This window comes from Python bivittatus, unplaced genomic scaffold (assembly GCF_059951505.1).
Source record: "Python bivittatus isolate LINGU-HERP-01145 unplaced genomic scaffold, Pbiv_v1 ctg000850_np1212, whole genome shotgun sequence".
NCBI lineage: Eukaryota > Metazoa > Chordata > Lepidosauria > Squamata > Pythonidae > Python > Python bivittatus.
In genome coordinates this window covers 50,665,452-50,684,402 of record NW_028277112.1, presented here as the reverse complement: position 1 = coordinate 50,684,402, position 18,951 = coordinate 50,665,452, and the positions used below count along the sequence as shown (strand labels likewise).

The window sequence follows — 18,951 nt, the reverse complement described above, 5'->3', positions numbered from 1 at the left end:
ATGGCTTACTTATTGCTCTCACTTAAACTGGAAAGTGCTGAGAACTTATCTAAAATTCAGCTCTTGCCTATGAATAGCCTGTTTGGCTGTGTTTGGACCTTGGATTTCTTCTCACCTTGTCACTTGCTTCTCCCTTGGATTTGTCACTTGACTGATAGTTTACCAACTCAGATTTGTGCCTTGCCTGTTGAACCACAAGGACATTCTTTCCTCAGAATAACAGAACTTTTCCAAAATATTATTACTTCTACTAGCTTGTAGAAGAACTGCAATTACTTATGTATAGCTAATGACAGATTTATAACTGGTAATTTATTACATGGAAGGCAGCCATGCTGGCACAGAAAAGGATACCAATAATACCAAGGATAAGAATTTTATTATCCAAAAGGTACAAGAGGCATTTTGAAAGCTCATAGAAGGTTATGGTCAATTGGTGCCAAGTGCCTGAGTTCTTAAAATCACTGGTTTATTCCCAATATCATCATTCTGACATGGATGAAGCTTTAATTCCTATAACTCCCTTTCTTATTCAAACTCAAGATAGTTTAATACCTAAGATTTCAAAAAACTGAATTGTAACCATATAATTAAAAGCAAGTTTAAAAGTTGGCTGTATCAGCTTTTGTTATGATAATGTTATATTATTTTTCTCAAAATATCCAGAATCATTGGTGCTTCTAAAGAATATGGTGCAAAATTTCCCCCATGCTTTTTTTTTTTTTTTAATGGCCCTTCCATGTTTCACTATGTCTACCTGTGTCTAACAGGAAGTGTATGGAATAAATCTCATAAGAGTAGATTGTAAGTCTCCAAGGAAAAGATTTTTCAGCCAAAAGAAGCGTAGTTGCTGCTTTTTTTTTAATGTACAAAAATATATTGCTTCAGTTTAATAGCAAAGTTATTTTAAGAAAGCCCAAGAAACCATTTTCTTCTGTTGTCAAATTCACTAGGTGATGTAATTTGTCATCATCATAATTTTCATTATATTATTCTGTTCTGTCAGTTCACCCTTCATTTTTGTCTTTCTGTATGTCTTCTCTCTGGTCAAAGCCTGATAAATGTAGGATCAAGGAATAAACCACACAAAATTGCTTCCAGGAAGGAAAAGACTATAAGCACACACACAAACTTAGCTTTTTCATTTCTGAATCTTGGCCTGCCTGATAATAGTTCCCACATGAAATCTATTATAGACCAGGACATGAAGGCTCATAGAAAATACGCTGGCTTCTGTTGAATTATGCTGACAAAAAAAAAAGATTTTTCAAGACTTAGCAAATATGGTCTGACAAGGACTATTCTGTATGTTTTCCAGGCTTGACATGAAAAGCAAAGAACACTGTAAGTCTCATTAAAGAGATCTATTATTTAAATGCACAAAAAGAGCTAGCTGTCTTCATAAATTACCTCAGAGCAAGCCAAATATTCAGGAGTAATATGAGTGATTCATGAGCAGTGTTTTGTACCTCATGTAATCTATTATATTTTAATACAGGACAATCATTGCAGTTAAATCAAGTTGCAAGTTATTCTGTGAGATTCAGATTCAAGATAGTCTTACAGTGTTACTTGTTACATGTTCTCCTTTAAAGAAATTCTTAAAATTATACAATAATAGAACCATAGAGTTGAAAGAACCCATACAGGACCCATACAAGTCTAAGTCCCTGCTCAGCGCAAAAAAAAGAATTAAAACATCCCCAACAGAGGGGTTCTAGTTGGAACACAAGCACTGATGGGAAGCCCACCACCTCTCTGATTGCAAGCTGACAAAAGCAAGCCCCTTGCTTTTGCCGGCTTGCAATAATAATAATAATAATAATAATAATAATAATAATAAAAAAATTATTATTATTATTATTATTATTATTATTATTATTATTGCCCAGCAGCACAGCACAAATAAGAATGCCAGCCAATGGGGAAGGCAGAAAGCAGTTTTGCCCAATGAGAAAGCACCGGGGTTTCCCCAATGGAAAGCGCCAGAGAAGCTGAGCCAACCCCTGGCGCTCTCCCATTGGGAAAAACCACTTTTGGCCTTCCCCATTGGCTGGCGTTCTTTTTTTTTTTTAATAATATTTTTATTAGAGTTTTACATAGTTAAAAGCTAATACAGAATTAGAAAAGATACGCAAACAAAAAAGAAGAAAGAAAACAAGAGAAAGAAAAAGAAAAAAGAAAAAGAAAGACATAAAAAGTGACTCCCCTTTCCTTCCAAACAAGTTTAAGCATGTACGCTAACTTAACACTTCTCTAATATTACGGGGCGGGGGGGACCTCTTCTTCCCATTTCTCATCACTAAACAATAACCAAATTATAGAAAGATTCATCAATCAGTCTTACTCAGGAAAAGCATTAAGAGTACCAGTAGGGGTAACTTATATGTTTTAAGCTTAGACAAATAAATCTATTTCGCATTTTGACTTATAATTTTCTCTAATAAGTAAAAAATGTATCCCCATAGGTATAAAGAATATCAATAATAGTAACATATATATTTTAAACTAGATCCAATTTTAGATTCCTTTTATATTCTAACCCATAACTTTGTCTAATAGGTAGGAGGTAAAAGATTTATCCCCATATGAAAAAATCTTTACATCATCTTGCAATCCTGGTCAAAAAAAAAAAAAAATCCCAATAATAACAGCCCAAAATCAAAATTTATACAATTTAACCTTGGTCAAATAAGTCTACTTAAACATCAGCCAGCATAGTTTGTATATCCATTACGACTTCTTTATCCATGTCACTCTTGTAGTCAAACACTTTTAAGGCCATTTTCAAATCCACATCATCTTTTTTCATATCTTCCACATCTCTTTTATAGTCTGACAACTATTTAAAGTCCATTTTAAAATCCCTATTCAAATCATCCTCAGCTTCTGTTTCACCCAGTAGAATCTTTTCTTCTTCTATAACCTCTGTTAGATCCAATTTTAAAAATAAGTCCTGAACACACTGTTCCCAGATTTAAATTATTCTATAGTACAACAATGTTCCTCCATTATGTTAGGAAGTATCTTTTCCTTTAATTGCTCTCTGGTTCCCTCCAGTTAACCTTCAAAGCCCAGTCTTACCTTTTATTTATTTTCAGAGCCAAAACTTTCCCACAATAAGTTTCCTTACAGTTAATTCCAAAATTATCTGCTGTATTTTTATAAAATTGTTAAATTATTAAAATGAATAACTCTACCCATTTATGGTCTCTTTCCCCCAATGTTCCTGTTATTTCCACTTTCTCAGCTAAGCCCTGCAGAAAAATAAATGCCACTCCCATCACTTGAGAGCCATCACCACTCCCTATTGTAGGGCTTTAATGACTAAAATATGTTTTTCATAGTTCAGCATCAACTGCAAAAAAAGGTCTCCTCCAGCACTTGTTTTTCTCCATTAAATTCCTTCCCTAACAACTCAGTTGTAGCTCCCTCATATCAGAGGTACCTAATATAAGTTTGTATTTAGAGGCTGTTCTCCTGGTACCCCTACCATCAAGACTAGTAGGTGGCTATTAAAGAAAAAGATCATTCTGATTATGATACATAAGCTTCAGAAGACTATCCTGGAGCAATTAGACTGGTTTCTGCTTTGTGGTCCTTCTAACAGCTTTTTATTTTCCATACTTCCTAAAATTTTCACAAACCTTGTTTTTTAAACAAACAAACAAACAAACCATTAGTCCTCTCATTTTAACTATCAAAAAATTGTGCTATTTCAGAGGATAGGTTAGTTAATTATACTATCTGCTTCTGGAAATTGTAATATTCCATTTTCTTCTTTTATCACTTGTAATTGTACCTTAACATTTCATTGATGGTTCTAATTCTAAGCCATCTGCAAAAACTCACTGGGTGTCATATAAAGACAAAAAATAAGAATTGTGCCTACATATGAAATGGGAGGGACTGTGCGGTACTTTGAAGTTGCTGTTTATAAATTGCTTCAGTAATTTAGGACGTGCAATGAAAGTGAATGACTTCTATTACTACAGTGAAAGTGAACTATTCAGTGACTGTTTCACAGTCTTTCTATAACTTTTATACATTCTCCATTTCTCATACTTCTAAGTTCTGGCTCTTTTATAATGATCAAGACCAGGAACAGCCCCTAGCATCACACTATCTCACTCTCCTGGAGTCCCTATATTTATTTCCAACTGCAGCATCTGCAGCATGAGATGCCACAGGATCCTGGATGCCATGGCAGCTTACATCCAAACATCTTCATGTTCATATAACCAACAATACCACAATCCCAAATAATATTTTCCTCATTCCACTTATATTCTGTTTTCTCCCATCTTTAGACAAAGCTACCACTTGCTGTTCTCCAAAACCAATTTAATACTACTAGCTAAAAAATGAATTGAGGAAACATAAATACTGCCGTAATTGATATTCCAGGTGCTACAAACTCTGCCCCCCTCCCTGCAAAAAAATAGCATGGAGGGAAATAGGTCCTGGGGCATCAACATAAACCCAGAATCAAAATAAATACAAGGCACAATTGCAACACTTTTCAGAGCCATTCCATGAGTGACTGAAATATAATTTTACTATAACTCTATAGTAACTTTCTGTTTCGATCACATGACACAGGTTCTAGGAATATTCCAATCTGATTTTTAAAAAAGTTAACTTAGTTGTTAATCAAATTGAGATACAGTTTTGTACTAATAGAACCTTGAGTTCAGTTGGAATGATTTCTTGCTAAACATAAATTTGATTGCAGCCTTTATTTTAATGGTTTTAAAGAAATACAAATGCTTAGAAATGCTTCAGTTGTTTTAAATGAAGTTTTGGGTTTCTTTTCAATGACAGAGATAATAAGATAAACTTTATAATGAGCAAATATTTTTGTTTTTGACACTTTTTAATTTGGTCATTCTGTAACCATCTTGACTATATTTAAGTATACATTAGTGGCTTTACTAACTACATATTCAGAGACTGAAGGTGCAGCTATTAAGAGAACAGCTGCTATCTAAAACATCTAGGCCTCAAAGATAAGACATTCAAGGTTGATTAGAAAGCAACATAAATGAGTCCTGGAACTGCAAATAACAATAGCAGGAGCAGAGTCAGCAGCAAAAATGGAGATCCTAGGCACCAGGCCACATCCCTGCCATAGGTAAACTCAATATATTTGTACTTATCTTGTATAGACTGACAAAAATATATGCCAATGTGGGGAGAATTATGTTTCTGTTTAAACATACAAATTGGTCAAAAAATGACAAGCACGTTGTTAGCAGGTCTCTGTGCAACTTATTATCTGAAGAAGTAAAAAGTCCACATGGCATTTCTCAGTGGATGACTAATGAATGAGGAAAACAGAATCTTACTTAACACGAATGAAATGTGGAATTTTATTCCAACAGCAACCAGTAGAAAGGAATGATGAACAAAACACCCAATATATGAAGGAGAAAAATAGCCCCCTGAACTCAGTAAACTGTACCTCAGCTTGACAAAGTGCATGAAGTCCTTGTAAGACTAAGGCAGCAGGTGTGGCTTGGTCTGGTTTTGTGCATTCATTCAGTACCTGGGAAATTGCAGCCAGCATATCTGCTCCATGTTGGTAAGGCCTAACAAGATACAAAAGTTATCATGTAATTATAGAAAATGACCATAATTGAATGGCTATGCCAAGTTCCACAACTTCAGAAGCAAAATACTCTTTCTATATAATGTGGAAGGGGAATCTGTGGCCATCCATATATTAACACACCATTCCAAGCACTGGCCACGATGGATGGGGCAGCTGGAATCTGAAGTTCAACTTCAACTAGAACAGCATAATTCACCATCCCTACCATAAGAGAAAACATAAAAATACTTGGTATCAGGAAGTTATAAACTTCCATGACATTTTAAAATTCCTTGTTTATTCATCTTAATTATATTCCTTTATTCTTCTTTTTATGTTCTCTCTTATACTGATGTATTTTCTTTAAAGTATCCAATTTAAAAAGTGAACATTAGTATAATGTGTGGAGCCAACCACTGCTCTGTGGTTTAACATTAAGTGTAAGCTCAACTATTGTACCTTATTCAATAAACCATTACTGTGTTGAGTTTAACAAATGCTCTAGTGGCAACTCCAGTAACAGCACAACTTGTGGAAAAGGCATGAAATAAATGGATTTCATATTCAGACATGACAGATTCATTAAGGATTTAGTCATATCTTATCCCATTTTTCAGACAAATACTGTATCTTGAAACAGCTTGCATCGATTGAAAAGAGTGTGGCCTAGATCAGTAGAATATGAGTTGAAAGAATCCTGTGAAGAAGCAGATGGGGAAAAGGGACTGAGCTTGTGATACTGTATCCCTTTAAGATATACAAAGGCCAAACCATACGTTCTTGCAACAGTGTAAGAGCCAGATGATAAAACTGGAATCGAGAAAGGTGAACCTGAAGCTCAGTAAACAGTTTGGTGAAGCAAGGGCACAGTATTGTAGCAATGGAGGCGAATATGTGTAGCTCAGGGTTGAACTGTGGAGTCCTTGGGGTTCTCTGAGCTTGGTTCTTTTCTTGCAAACGTTTCATTACCCGGCTAGGTAACATCCTCAGTGAAGCCGGGTAGTGAAACGTTTGCAAGAAAAGAACCAAGCTCAGAGAACCCCAAGGACTCCACAGTATTGTAACACATACACCTAGTCTAGCCAATCCAGGGGCTTTAAACAACCCAGATCTTAGGCTGTTATGTTTCCCTTTCATAGGCCACAGTCCTTACTATCATTATTATCAGTACAAAAATACATTATTTGATTCTTTTCTTTTCCTCTTTTCTATATAGAAAAATAAAAGTACACACAAGAGCATTAAAGAAATAAAATCAGTGCAACTAAAATCGATAGGTGGAGAAAGGATTGCAAATTATGGCTTAAATAGAACAACTCCAAAAACTTTGACCATATTGCTCAAAAGTCTTCTGCCTTGAATCTTTGCCGAAAAAAAGGTTAACATTCTAATGTTAACAAACAATACATATCAAGCCAAGAAGAACATAAGCAAATTTAACGTATAGCAATGAAAGGAAACCTAAACTTTACCTTTGCTTGCATATATCTCTGATAGAAGCAGCTTTGGCAATCACCTTTTCCCACTGAGTATCTTTACTAACAGATAATGAAGCCATATCAGACATTGCCATGAATCTCTGTAGTTCTGGATAAACTCGATCCTAAATATATTTTGATGGGAAAAGAGGAAATAGATTAGAAAGTGAACGTTTATTGGGATGATGTCCTACTGTTTTTTATTAAAATAATCTGTATTTCAAATATCAGGAGTTTTACAAATTCTTATCCTCTCCTACAATGCGTAGCTTGATACAATTTTATGTCTATTTGCAGATAATATATGAGGCACTGGCAATATGGTGTTAAAAGTGCCAGGAAAGTTTCTGCACAGACCAACAAGTGTATGTGTGTATGCGCATGCGTGTAAGTAACCTTCCAAGATCCCCAAACCATATCAGATCTTGGTAATCACACTAGAGCTCTCACAAGATTTCATGCAATGATCTCAGGGGATTTGCCAAAATTTGGGACAATTTTTTAAAATATAGGGAAAGGACACAGAGCATGGCTTCTGGAATTCTTTCCAAGTTCTCTACCAGCAGCTGTTATAGGAAGCATCTGAAGTTTCTTCCACAAAGAGTGAGAGCATGTGTTTGTGTGTACACTACACACACTTCTGCTCTCCTCTCATGTGTCTACATGTATTTATATGTACTTAGGCACTGTGAAGCACTGAGCAAACAAACTACTGTATACCCTGCTCTGGGTCATGTGACCAAGAAATAGTGGGGTTTAAAATGGAGGAGTAGGCAACATTCTGAGGTATTGCCCAATGTTCTTCCCATCGAAAGAGGAATCTTTTCTGGCAGTGTTTTCTCTACAGTGCCCAGCCAGATCCAGGGCATTTTAAAACTCAATCTTTCTTTTGCCAGCTTCTTCCCAGCACTAAATTTGATTTCACCCCAGCATAAATTTTGTTCAATTTTTGGAAAAACAGACAGACAGGATATTAAGCCCCTTTACATCACTTTTTTCCAACACTCCATGGGATTGGATGAAAAAATGGGGTGCATACCTGAAAAAATTACTGATTCCTGTACATGATATTTTGACTAACTTTCAGGTAAGTGTTTACAGCCCTCCAAAACTCCCAGCGTACATATTGATTACTTAAATAAAAAAACAAAGATATTTTCAAGAAAAGATTATTTTGCCATCTCTTAAAGTTTGTAACAGTAGACCTTGCTGCAGCAGTGAATGACAATTTTAAGCATTTTTTTTTCCAAACTAAAAATTACCAGTTTGCAAAGCTTTACCTGTTTCTCCCATAAACATGTCATCAGTCGTAATGTAACAGCTTGAAGTTTTGGCGTGTTTCCTAACACCTGCAGCACACGCAAAATCTGTGCAACACAGACCTAGAAGATATTTTTTTGTAAATGCAACTTCTCTTACATTCATTTATCATGTAAAATAAATCCAGAAAGATTAATTTTGTATCAAATCCAGACCCACTGACAAATGCTCTCCCTGTTTAAGATGACATAGAGAAAGCAATTTTTAATTTGACTGGTTACACAGTTTAGCATAACGAGTAGAGGAAGCTGGAAGCAGAGTTGTAAAAATTGGGTATAAACAGGATGGGGTGAAGTATGACTAACAATCCCACATTGGATTGATTTATAATCTATAATCTGTGCTTTGATTAGAGGATAAGAGAAGACATGGCGTTTACAGTTCAGGTCAATTAATATACTTGATATGGGACAAACTAATTCTTGGAAACTTTGTGTATAATATTTTTAGAAATCTATGTAAGTAAATCATTAAAAGGTCATTGTTCTGCTGAATATATACAACGGTGCATTCTTACTCATTTCTTAGTGACTTCAATGAACTAACTTCATCACAACACTGGAATTAGATTAAATTGCTCAGAGATGCAAACTGAAAATATGAATTGTTAAGTAAGATGTTACTTATTACTGAGTGTTATATCCAACCTTTCTTCCAGGAGTTCAAGGCGGTGTACATAACATACTTTCTTCCAATTTTTCCTAATTTGTAAAGTAAATTGTGCTGGGAGACAGAGACTGATTCTGTCACTTCCCAAATGGTTATGCTGAGACTGCACCTGAACTTCTATCTCCCTGGTCTTAGTTTATCACCTCAACTATTACACCACATTGGCTCTCAACAGAGAGCTATAATTAATTTCTACATTAAATAATAATTCTTCTCCATCCATATTTAGTATTTTAAATGACTGAGCATAAGGTTGTTCTTTGAGGTTGTATTCATTTTATATGTTTATTTGGTTTTACTTTTTATTATTAAAGATAAATGTTTAATCATAACTTAAGTTGAACCTTCCAAATTAATCAATAGCTGGATTGTCTGTATTTTGATAAATTACAAAGTGACAATCCTATTCCTACTTTCTTCTTCATCACTTCCTACCTGCCAACACTAGAATTCATCTCCCATTTAGCAGTTCCTGTATATAACTGTCACAAAACCCACTTATAAAGCACATTTCCTTCACCTTATCCCATGCCACTATAACAACATTTGGTACCTTTAGATGGTACCCACCTAAAGGGAGTCAGTCACAATGGACATTCCCATGTGATCATCTTGAGCCATGTAACTGCACTTTCCTAGGATTACTATGGCAGTATAGAAATACAGTAAAACCTTGGATTGCAAATAACTTGATCTGCGAGTGTTCTGCAAGACGAGCAAACATTTCTAATAAATTTTAACTTGATAAACAAGCAATGTCTTGCAATACGAGTAGAACGTGACGCCGGACGTCACATGATCACAACTGAGCCAATGGTTCTCTCTCTTGCTGCGGGATTGTGGGTGATCATCTCCCATGCTAGTGATAGTGAAAGTTGTCCTACAAAATAACCCTCCTCTCTTTTGTCTCCCTCACACCAGCCACAAAGGTTTTCAAAGATAAGTGCAGGTTAATTTGTTTTATTTTTCTTTATATTTTGTATTTTCTTTATTATTTTGTATTATATTACAGTATTGTAATCATTTTTATATGAATATTTTTGGGTTGTGGAACAAATCATCTGAGTTTCCATTATTTCTTATGGGGAAATTCACTTTGATATACAAGTGCTTTGGATTACAAGCATGTTTCTGGAACGAATTATATTTGCAAACCAAGGTTTTACTGTAAACCACAAAAAAGTAGCTCATGGGTCCGAGATACACAGTGGACAAGCCAACAATCAGAGCAATTATAGTTAACATTTTTAATCCATGCAGTCAGAACTGTGTAAAAGTTTCAGTCACAGCAATCTGGGTCCCAGTGTTACAGTCTTCAAGTATTACCACAAGTAGCAAAGATCTTATGGAAAATAAACATGGCATTAAAATTAATTGTACCTCATGTAAGTAATACAAGAGAGAAGTTATATTTTCATGCTGACCTTATGAACACCCAAAGCAGGTAAAGTATACAAGATGTCCCGGCAGAGTGTGGCCTCCAGTGGTCTTCCCAGCTTAAACATCAGAAGTGGAATCAGATTTGGCACCTAAACATAAAAGCAACCCACCTAAAACTGGCATTCTATATCACCTATATCACATTCGTATACAGAAGCTTTTCTTTTGTGCTTACTTTCCCTAGTTTCAGAACAGAATCAGGTTTGAGATAAACCACCAAAGGAAATAATAAGCTGTGAAATATTGCACTTTATATTGCAAAGTTAAAAAAAAAAATGTTTACAACTGAAGTTTGACAATGAAGCAAAAGCAATAAGGAGAGGATGTAGAAAGTATTTGCATATTATGACAAATTATATTTCAATATGAGGTTAAAACTTCTAACACGCTTCAGTTTCACGCATTCCTCTTCTTGTCTCTCGTCCCATATGTCTAGTAGGAGAATTCTGGGACTGTATATTTCTACTTTTGCAAAATACAACTTTCTGTGTCATCTACAAGGTTTATAATATCTATGGTTATTTCTAAAAAGTTTGAACTTGGTTTGTTTAAAACTTACCAGAATGAACATTAAACATTTAACATCTGTACTCTGGTTAACAAAACTACAGGTAGTCTTCCCTTAATGACCGTACATTTAGCGACCATTCAAAGTTATGACAATGTTAAAAAGTGACTTACGACTGATGCCCGAAGTTACAACTGTCGCAGCACCCCCACGGTCACATGAACGTGATCTGGGCACTTGGCAACCAGCTTGCACTTACAATGGTTGCAGCATCTGGGGGTCATGTGATCACCATTTGCAACCTTCTCAGCCAGCTTCCAGCAAACAAAATCAATGAGGAACCGTGTGATTCACTTAAAGACCATATGATCTGCTTAATAACCACATGATTCACTTAATGACCACCACAAAAAAGGCCATAAAATTGGGTCTGGTCATGTGATGATTGCTTAATGACCGCATCGCTTAGCAACCTAAATTCCAGTCCCAACTATGATCATTAAGCAAGGACTACCTGTACCATTAAAAGGAAAGTTTCAAAATGTCTTCACATAGGAAGAAAAGAAGGAATAAGCTAAATATTTAGGATGGTTCATTCATCCATATTTGTGATGGAATGGACTTATGAAGGCCAGGCTCAGGGAGATAAGTGTGTTCTTAGCCCCCAGCAGGAGCGTGGGAAGTTCAAGAAGATGAGGCTGGCACCTCCCTAAGGAATTCACAGTGTTGTGGCTGGCTGGCTTGGGAACTTGGGTTCAGTCTGGTGAGATTCTGTCTTGAGGTGGAAGCTAATAAATGCAACAGAACTGTATTTGCATTGTCTCTTGGAGTTCTTTGGGCTGAACCTGACAATACTAAACCAACATGGTTCCCATGAGCATCAATGCCCTCCAGTACTTCAGTAATAGTGCTCACCAACTATTTCCTCTTTTACAAACTGGATTATCTTAATTAAAAGGGATGCGCGGTGCTTCAGATTGAAGGGAAAAAGGTGCCTTGGTATATGAGCTGGTGTCTATTAGTACCTGCTGGGAATTCCTTGAACCAATTAAATCTTTACCCAGGATCACACTGTAGCTGAAGACAGCCATTCAATTCTATGAAAAAAATGCAGCTACATTAAGGAGTTGATTATTAAAGCCTCTCAGACAGGGATTTATGGACCAGTCTATATCTTTCTGCTCTGTTTTTTTAAAAACATTTAAAAATCCTTAAAAATCAGAATTTTTTCCATTTACAATTTTTCTGTGTATACCAAGCTTGAAATACAATATTCTCTTTTTTAAAAATGCAATTGTTTCTAATATACAACTCTGAACAAGTTAGAGAAAGCACAACATGCAGGACCTCTGGAATTGTTTCCGACCTTTTAACAATAACTCCACTCCAGGCCCTATGACCAGGACAAGGAGAAGTGGGGTGGGGGGCGGCTTAGGATGGAGGAGTCAGCAGCACTGCAGTTTGCTGCCCAACTCCCTCTCCATATGTATGCATTGGAGGAATTTTACTCTTCAGCCCCTGGCCAGATTTGGACCATTTTTGAATTTAGCTTTCTTTCCTTGGGTTCTCCAACCATGCCAAATTTAATCCCATTTTGTTCAATTTTTGAAGAGTTACCCAACTGGCAGAATAAACAGTGCCTTAAGCCCTTTAACACAATTTCCTTCCAACACTCCATTCGGTTGGAAAGAATACAAATGTAGCAACCTTCAACATACCTAATTTGTATAGAATTTTCCAAATATATGCTTGGTTGTTTCTGAACCAATTTTTGAACTGAAAATGCTCAGTACTAGCAGATCCCATTCGTTGCTGCCTGTCAGCGATGAACTCTATTTTTGCAGATAGTACCACTTTGTTTCCACTGAAATCCTTGAGGGATTTTTTTTTTAAAAATGTAACTACTCTCATACCTGTAATGGGCCGCTGATGGCTAATCTATTTCTGATTTGCAATTTGAAAGCGGCTATGTAACATTCTAGATTAGTTGGCCTCTCCCTGATAACCCAGCTCTATCTGATCTTATATGGCTTTGAAGTAGAAACGGTAGGCTACACAGAGGGAAGGCCAAAAAATGGGTAGATAGATCAAGGAAGATGTGAAGTTTCCACCATGGAGAAAGAAACAATGGCCGTGAGGAGCAGCAGGTCAATAAATGGGACCTGGACCTGGGATTAGTTTTTTTTACTTCCCTCTCTCCCAATGCATGTATGTTTTTTCTCTTTCCCTGCTGATCTGTATGTCATTCTGCTTCCTGCACTCCCTCCCCCACAATCTGGTTTATGAATATGCACCTTAGGAAAATAAAGTGGAGATGAGTTGGCTCATGGACAGAGAAAGAAAGAAGGAAAGGAAATTTGAAATTTGTCTGTTACAACATGAGTGTATTTTGCTGGAGCGAAAAGCTGAGTGTCCTTGGAAGACAGACCTCAACATGTTCTTGTAATGAGGTTCTTGGCAAGTTACTTTCATTCCCTCCTGTCTGCCTTTTCTAAAAAAGACATTTTGTGATTGGCCCATTCCCATTGCATGCTATTTTGTAAATCTTGTCATGACTGTCACTTTGTAAAACCCACCAAGCGTTTAAAATTAAGACAAGCCCCATAGGTTGGATGTCCCTATATGATGTGCAGAGGTTGCCAGTATTTGCTCAAGCCATGTTTTCAGTAGGACTTATTTCCAGTGTGCCAAGAGTTGCTTTTGTACACTTTGCTGGAGCTGGAAATAAATTAAGCATCTTTAGTTTCTAGTTTCTTAGGCTATAATATTGTTTTGAAAATAAATTATCATATGAATTCTCATTTCTGTACACTAATTCTAAAATTTACACTAAATCAATTGGAGAGTTTGAATAAGGACTTATTGTTAGTACAACAGTTGCTGTTAAAAACCGAATAGAATGTCTAATAATGCTTTTGTAGATATTTACATTACATTTTGTACTCAAATTTAACACTCAAGCATTCTTGGTCTTCTGATTTTTAAACCATCAGATTCAGATGAAATGCTTTTTGTGCAACGATTATGCTATAACCAATGGCACAAAAAAAGCACATTTTAATATGAATTTCCTTATTTTAACCTTTTGATTTCTAGATACCGAAACAAAAATGTCGTATCTTCTGCAGTCTTCACATATCAGTAAAATACAATTAATTCAATAGCAGTGTTGTTTTGAAAGCAGTGCATGTTACAGAAAAAAATAATTTGATAAATTCCACAGCTCTAGGTAAGTGAAGAATTAAATATGCTGCTGAATTTTGAAACATCAGAGTTCATTCATTTAACAGAAGGATTTATGGGGAAGAGCCAAAGATTCATGCTTTGTATGAAGAAGATTCCAAATTCAAACCCATGTATTCTTTTTATATAACTGCTCTACAAAAATATGTCTTTGTGCTACATGAGATTAAGCCTAATGCTAAAAACCAAGTCAGTAACTGACATATGAGGTGAAAGGTCATCTTACCTTTCAGATGGACCAATTTCTAGAATTCCTTAATCCTGCTGAGAAGAACACCACATGACATTTATCAACATGAGCAAGACCATACTGACAAGCCTGCCTGTTGGTACCCACGTACATAGCTTAGCTTGTTGTCAAGTTCTATGTAGCACAGCAAGATCAAGGAAGCAAGAATTATGCAGATTTCAGTAAGATATCTTTAATACTACTCCAGATAAATACCAAATCTTAAAAACTATAATAATAAGAATTTCCTGGTATCACACATAGTTATTTAATTAAGGCTGTCTCTTTGAATACTTTGAAATGCTTCTTCCAAGATTTGTCCCCACCTGAGTTGAGTTGCTATTCATGAAAAGATATCAACTGACTCACCCCCATTTCTTGATTTTTTTTATGTCAATCTTCTCTTCCATCTCTTTCCCACCCTCCTCATAATCTGTCATACTTGCACATTCTACATTATTGGTGGGGATGTTGGAAAAAAATTAATAAAGCATTATGGCAGGGTGGGCAATCTATATCCACCCAATCCTGATTTTTTTTCAACCTCCTAGATTACATCATCAAAATGTAGAAGAAAATAATTGATTTTCAATGGTGTGTGTATGAGTCTGTTTCCTTTTTAGAAGACAAAGAGCTAAAATAGGTACATTAAGCCTCCAGGATGCTTAATACACCTGTTTTGTTTTTCTACTCCCATCAAAACTTTGCTCCTGTGGTGCTGCCTCTTTCTGAAATATGACCGCATTCCCTGTAGGCCTCATAGTCTGATCTCAAGATAAAATAGTATAAGTACACTATAAAGCTTACCCCTGCTTAATAGTAAATAGCCATAGAAAGAGAAGTGGATATATTTTTAAGGGCCCAGTCAACATTAAGGTCAAAAAGCTGTTAAGAAGGCTGAACCAGTGCAGTGATTTAGAGAAACCAATAAGCAATTTCATGCATATGGCGGAGAAAGACAAAAACTATCAAATTCAAACAAGGCACAGATCTTAGGAGTGGTAGGTAAGCAGAACCAAACAAAAAAGCCAGGCACATTCATGTGCAGGAAGAATGTATCCATCCTGAAGATTTGCAAGTTAGCTGTTGAATCAGGTTTCCCAAACAGACTCATCCTATTTTCTCTTACTGGAGCCAAGAGAATATAGGCACCTAATCAGGGCAGGACAAAGCTGGGATTCATTAGGCCAAATAAAGCTCAGTCCAGGTGCAGAAAAGGGGTGCACCAAAATAAACCTTGGTAGAAGCAGTCCTGAATTTCTCACAAATCCATATTGTTTTTATTTGCTAAAAAGGGAGATTTCTTTGAACAATTTTTATGGAGGGTTTCTTTTTCTCTGTAGTACATCTTTAATCACATTAGCAGCTTACAGTGATTTACACAATTTTCTTTTGAACTCAAAAAGTTTTCAGATGATAATGATTTGAAATTAGCATAACTTCAGAAACAGGAACTAAGCATTCAAAAGCCACATGGTTCCAAAGCCATTAGGCTATTCCCGTAATTTTCAGTTGTACAAGAATTATTAACAGTTACTTCCAACTGAAAAATTCATTGAACTATAATAAGTAAGGATATCCTCAAAAAGCACTCATTGCTTCTATTGTCAGGAAATTCTCCAATACTCTTCCTATGGCAGATCTTGGATTGAAAAGCACTGATATTAAAAATTGAGGACTTTTAAGAAATATACATCCATATTTTGTTTCAAAAGTGGTGGGAGCAAAATCTCTTTGATCTCAAAAGCTTATATGCTGGGATGAAAGAGTGGACCTTATAACAGGGATATGCAAGCTTTCTGAGCACTTTGGGTTTTCTGGAATTTTTGAGAGCTTCTTCCAAATGGCTGCCATGATAGGCTTGCATATTTCCAAAATGACTGGCATGGTGAGCGCAGCTAGTCACAAAATACCCACTTACTCAAAAACAAACCATTGCTCTCTTTCACCTCTACAAAACCAACATTCAAGATGCTTCCTACCCTTGTTCTGTCTTTTTTCTGAGGAGGTAAACACATTTTCAAGCAAAGCACTAGCCCTGTTCTGCCATTATTTTTATTTCTAAGAATGTCAATAGAGCCTTGAGACTTTCTTATAACCATAACACCTATCTTAAATAAAAATTCATTTAAAAATGAATGACAGAGAGCTTAGTAGCGTGGAGGTATCAATAAGCACATTAGTGTCATATACACTATTTTGCCTATCTCTGCTTTATGATATTCCATGTCAAATTGCAGTACTTATAGTATAACTCTAGTTGTGATACTTAACTAGAAAAAAAAACAGTTTAAAAATGATAAATGTCCCTATGGGACCATATACACAGAGAGACAATTAAACTGACAATGGGAATGCACTGAGAATTATACACGTATTTGTTTGTAAAGAAGCCTAGCAATGTTATACTGATATCTACTTTCTAAATGATAATGACGACATCTTAAACCAATGGTTTCTGATGTTTTCTTGATCCAAAGTACTGTACTGGCTTTTTAAAAACCAACAAAGGCTACCTCTTAACTTCCAGCATAAAGAAAGTAAGGCTAAGTCCTTACCCGTGCTAAATGAGCATTTACTCTTCAACCTTTTTTCCCCCAAGAGTTCCTTCCACCCCCTTCTTCATTACCTCTCACTGCCTATGAACACACTCAGAAAGCTATTGAATGTGTTGCTTAGCAATGCAGCATTTTCAACCCCTCACCATCTCCAAAGATTCAGCAGCTAGGCCAGCCCTCTCCATTAGATGCCTGACAAAGGGTTAGTGGATGCACCCCTCCCTTTTCTCTTTCTTCAGACAATAAACTGTAGTTTAAAAACAAAATCTCAGTCAAGTCAGTCATGCGAACAGACTTACAGCTGCTCTTAAAATTATTAGCCAGGATCAAAATATGATCCTTCACAAATTACAATTGCTATCCATATTTACATTCTGACAGCGAGTCAGTCTTCATTTAGCTACACAGCCATTACCTTGCAGAAAAAAGAAAAGAAAAGAAAAGAAAAGAAAAGAAAAGAAAAGAAAAGAAAAGAAAAGAAAAGAAAAGAAAAGAAAAGAAAAGGAGCTATCTGATATAGAGGAATATGCTTTCTAATTTATAATACAATGTATACATTACTATCTAAAATTTTTAAAATTGTTCTCTCTCCGGCATAACTGGACCACACTTTAATAATTCTGGAGGTGAGTGATGGTTGTAGCAGGTGGGGATATATTATGTATAAAGGCAGTCTCCACATTTTCTGCTTTTTTCTGGATTTTGGATGGGTGAGATTTGGGAAAAAGCAGTTCTTTGTAAAACGAAGTCCTTGGATGCATCACCACACACATCTTCTTTTGAAAAAAATTGTTCTTGGAGAAATGAAAATTACAGGCACAACTATTGTTTTGCCCCAGTTTGCACTGAAACTGTTTAAAGAGAGAGAGAGAGAGGAAAGAAAAAGTGTCAGTATTCTGTCTGGAAAGCATGAAGGAATGAGTGTTCACTGTGTGGATAGTATGGCAGCAAGAGACAAAATAAAGCCAGGAAGGGAAACAAGGGGAAAACAAATTGGGGGAAGGAGCTGACATACCCCAGCTTTTATATTGTATATAGGTCCCCCAGAAGGCATCTTCTCCAGGCCTCAATCTTGGTAATGCAACTTTAAACAGCTGCCATATAGCAGGGTTCCTCAACCAGGGTTCCCCAACAAAGGCTGGCTGGGGAATTCTGGGAGTTGAACTCTACCTGTCTTAAAGTTGCTAATGTTGAGGAACCCTGCCATAGAGGACACAGACTGTGGTAAATCAAACACAAGCTTTCAAGGTAAGAAGAATCTGCTGTTCTCCTGATGGCATCATTTTCACTATCATATATGCCAGGGTTCCTCAACCTTGGCGACTTGAAGATGTGTGGACTTCAACTCCCAGAATTCCCCAGCCAGCCATGGGAGTTGAAGTCTACACATCTTCAAGTCACCAAGGTTGAGGAACCCTGATATATGCCGCAAATTAATGCAAAGCATATGAGATTTAATTTTCTGCAATGTTCTTCAGGCTGTAAACACTATTGATAAGTGTATGCACCACACTTCAGAGTCTTAAAAATGTATACAAGTTACAGTTATTTCATCTTTCACAGTGTGCAAACCAGAATCTGCAATTTAGTCCCTGACAGTGCTTTTAATTTTGTATTTTATCAGTTACATAAAGTAATGTGACTGTATTCTGATGTAATGTATTTTGATTATTCTATACTGTACAATGCCATAATTTCACATCACTAATCTGCTCCTTTATAATAATCAGTATATTCCCTTTTTAACTTAATTTCTAGTTATTAAAATACCAATAAATTCATTTTTTTAGCTAAAGAATATACTCCCTAGTTCCCAAAATAAGAACGTGAAATAATGCCATTTTTGCTTAAAGTCAAGTTTCATTTATTCTTTCATTTGATTTGTTCTTAGTCTTCCATTTTAATCCAAAGTA

The 18,951-nt window shown here is 36.0% G+C and overlaps 1 protein-coding gene across 4 annotated transcripts in view; it reads right to left on the bottom strand.

The window, feature by feature from the left end:
* FOCAD (focadhesin) overlaps positions 1-18,951 on the bottom strand; it is a 158,231-nt gene that overhangs the window by 97,744 nt on the left and 41,536 nt on the right. For all 4 annotated transcript variants that reach the window (XM_088130304.1, XM_007424948.4, XM_088130302.1 and 1 more), the window contains 4 exons: positions 10,485-10,589; positions 8,352-8,453; positions 7,066-7,196; positions 5,465-5,591 (listed from right to left, as the gene is read on the bottom strand). In XM_088130304.1, coding sequence (XP_087986430.1) covers positions 5,465-5,591; positions 7,066-7,196; positions 8,352-8,453; positions 10,485-10,589 — 465 coding nt within the window. The remainder of the gene's footprint in view (positions 1-5,464; positions 5,592-7,065; positions 7,197-8,351; positions 8,454-10,484; positions 10,590-18,951) is intronic.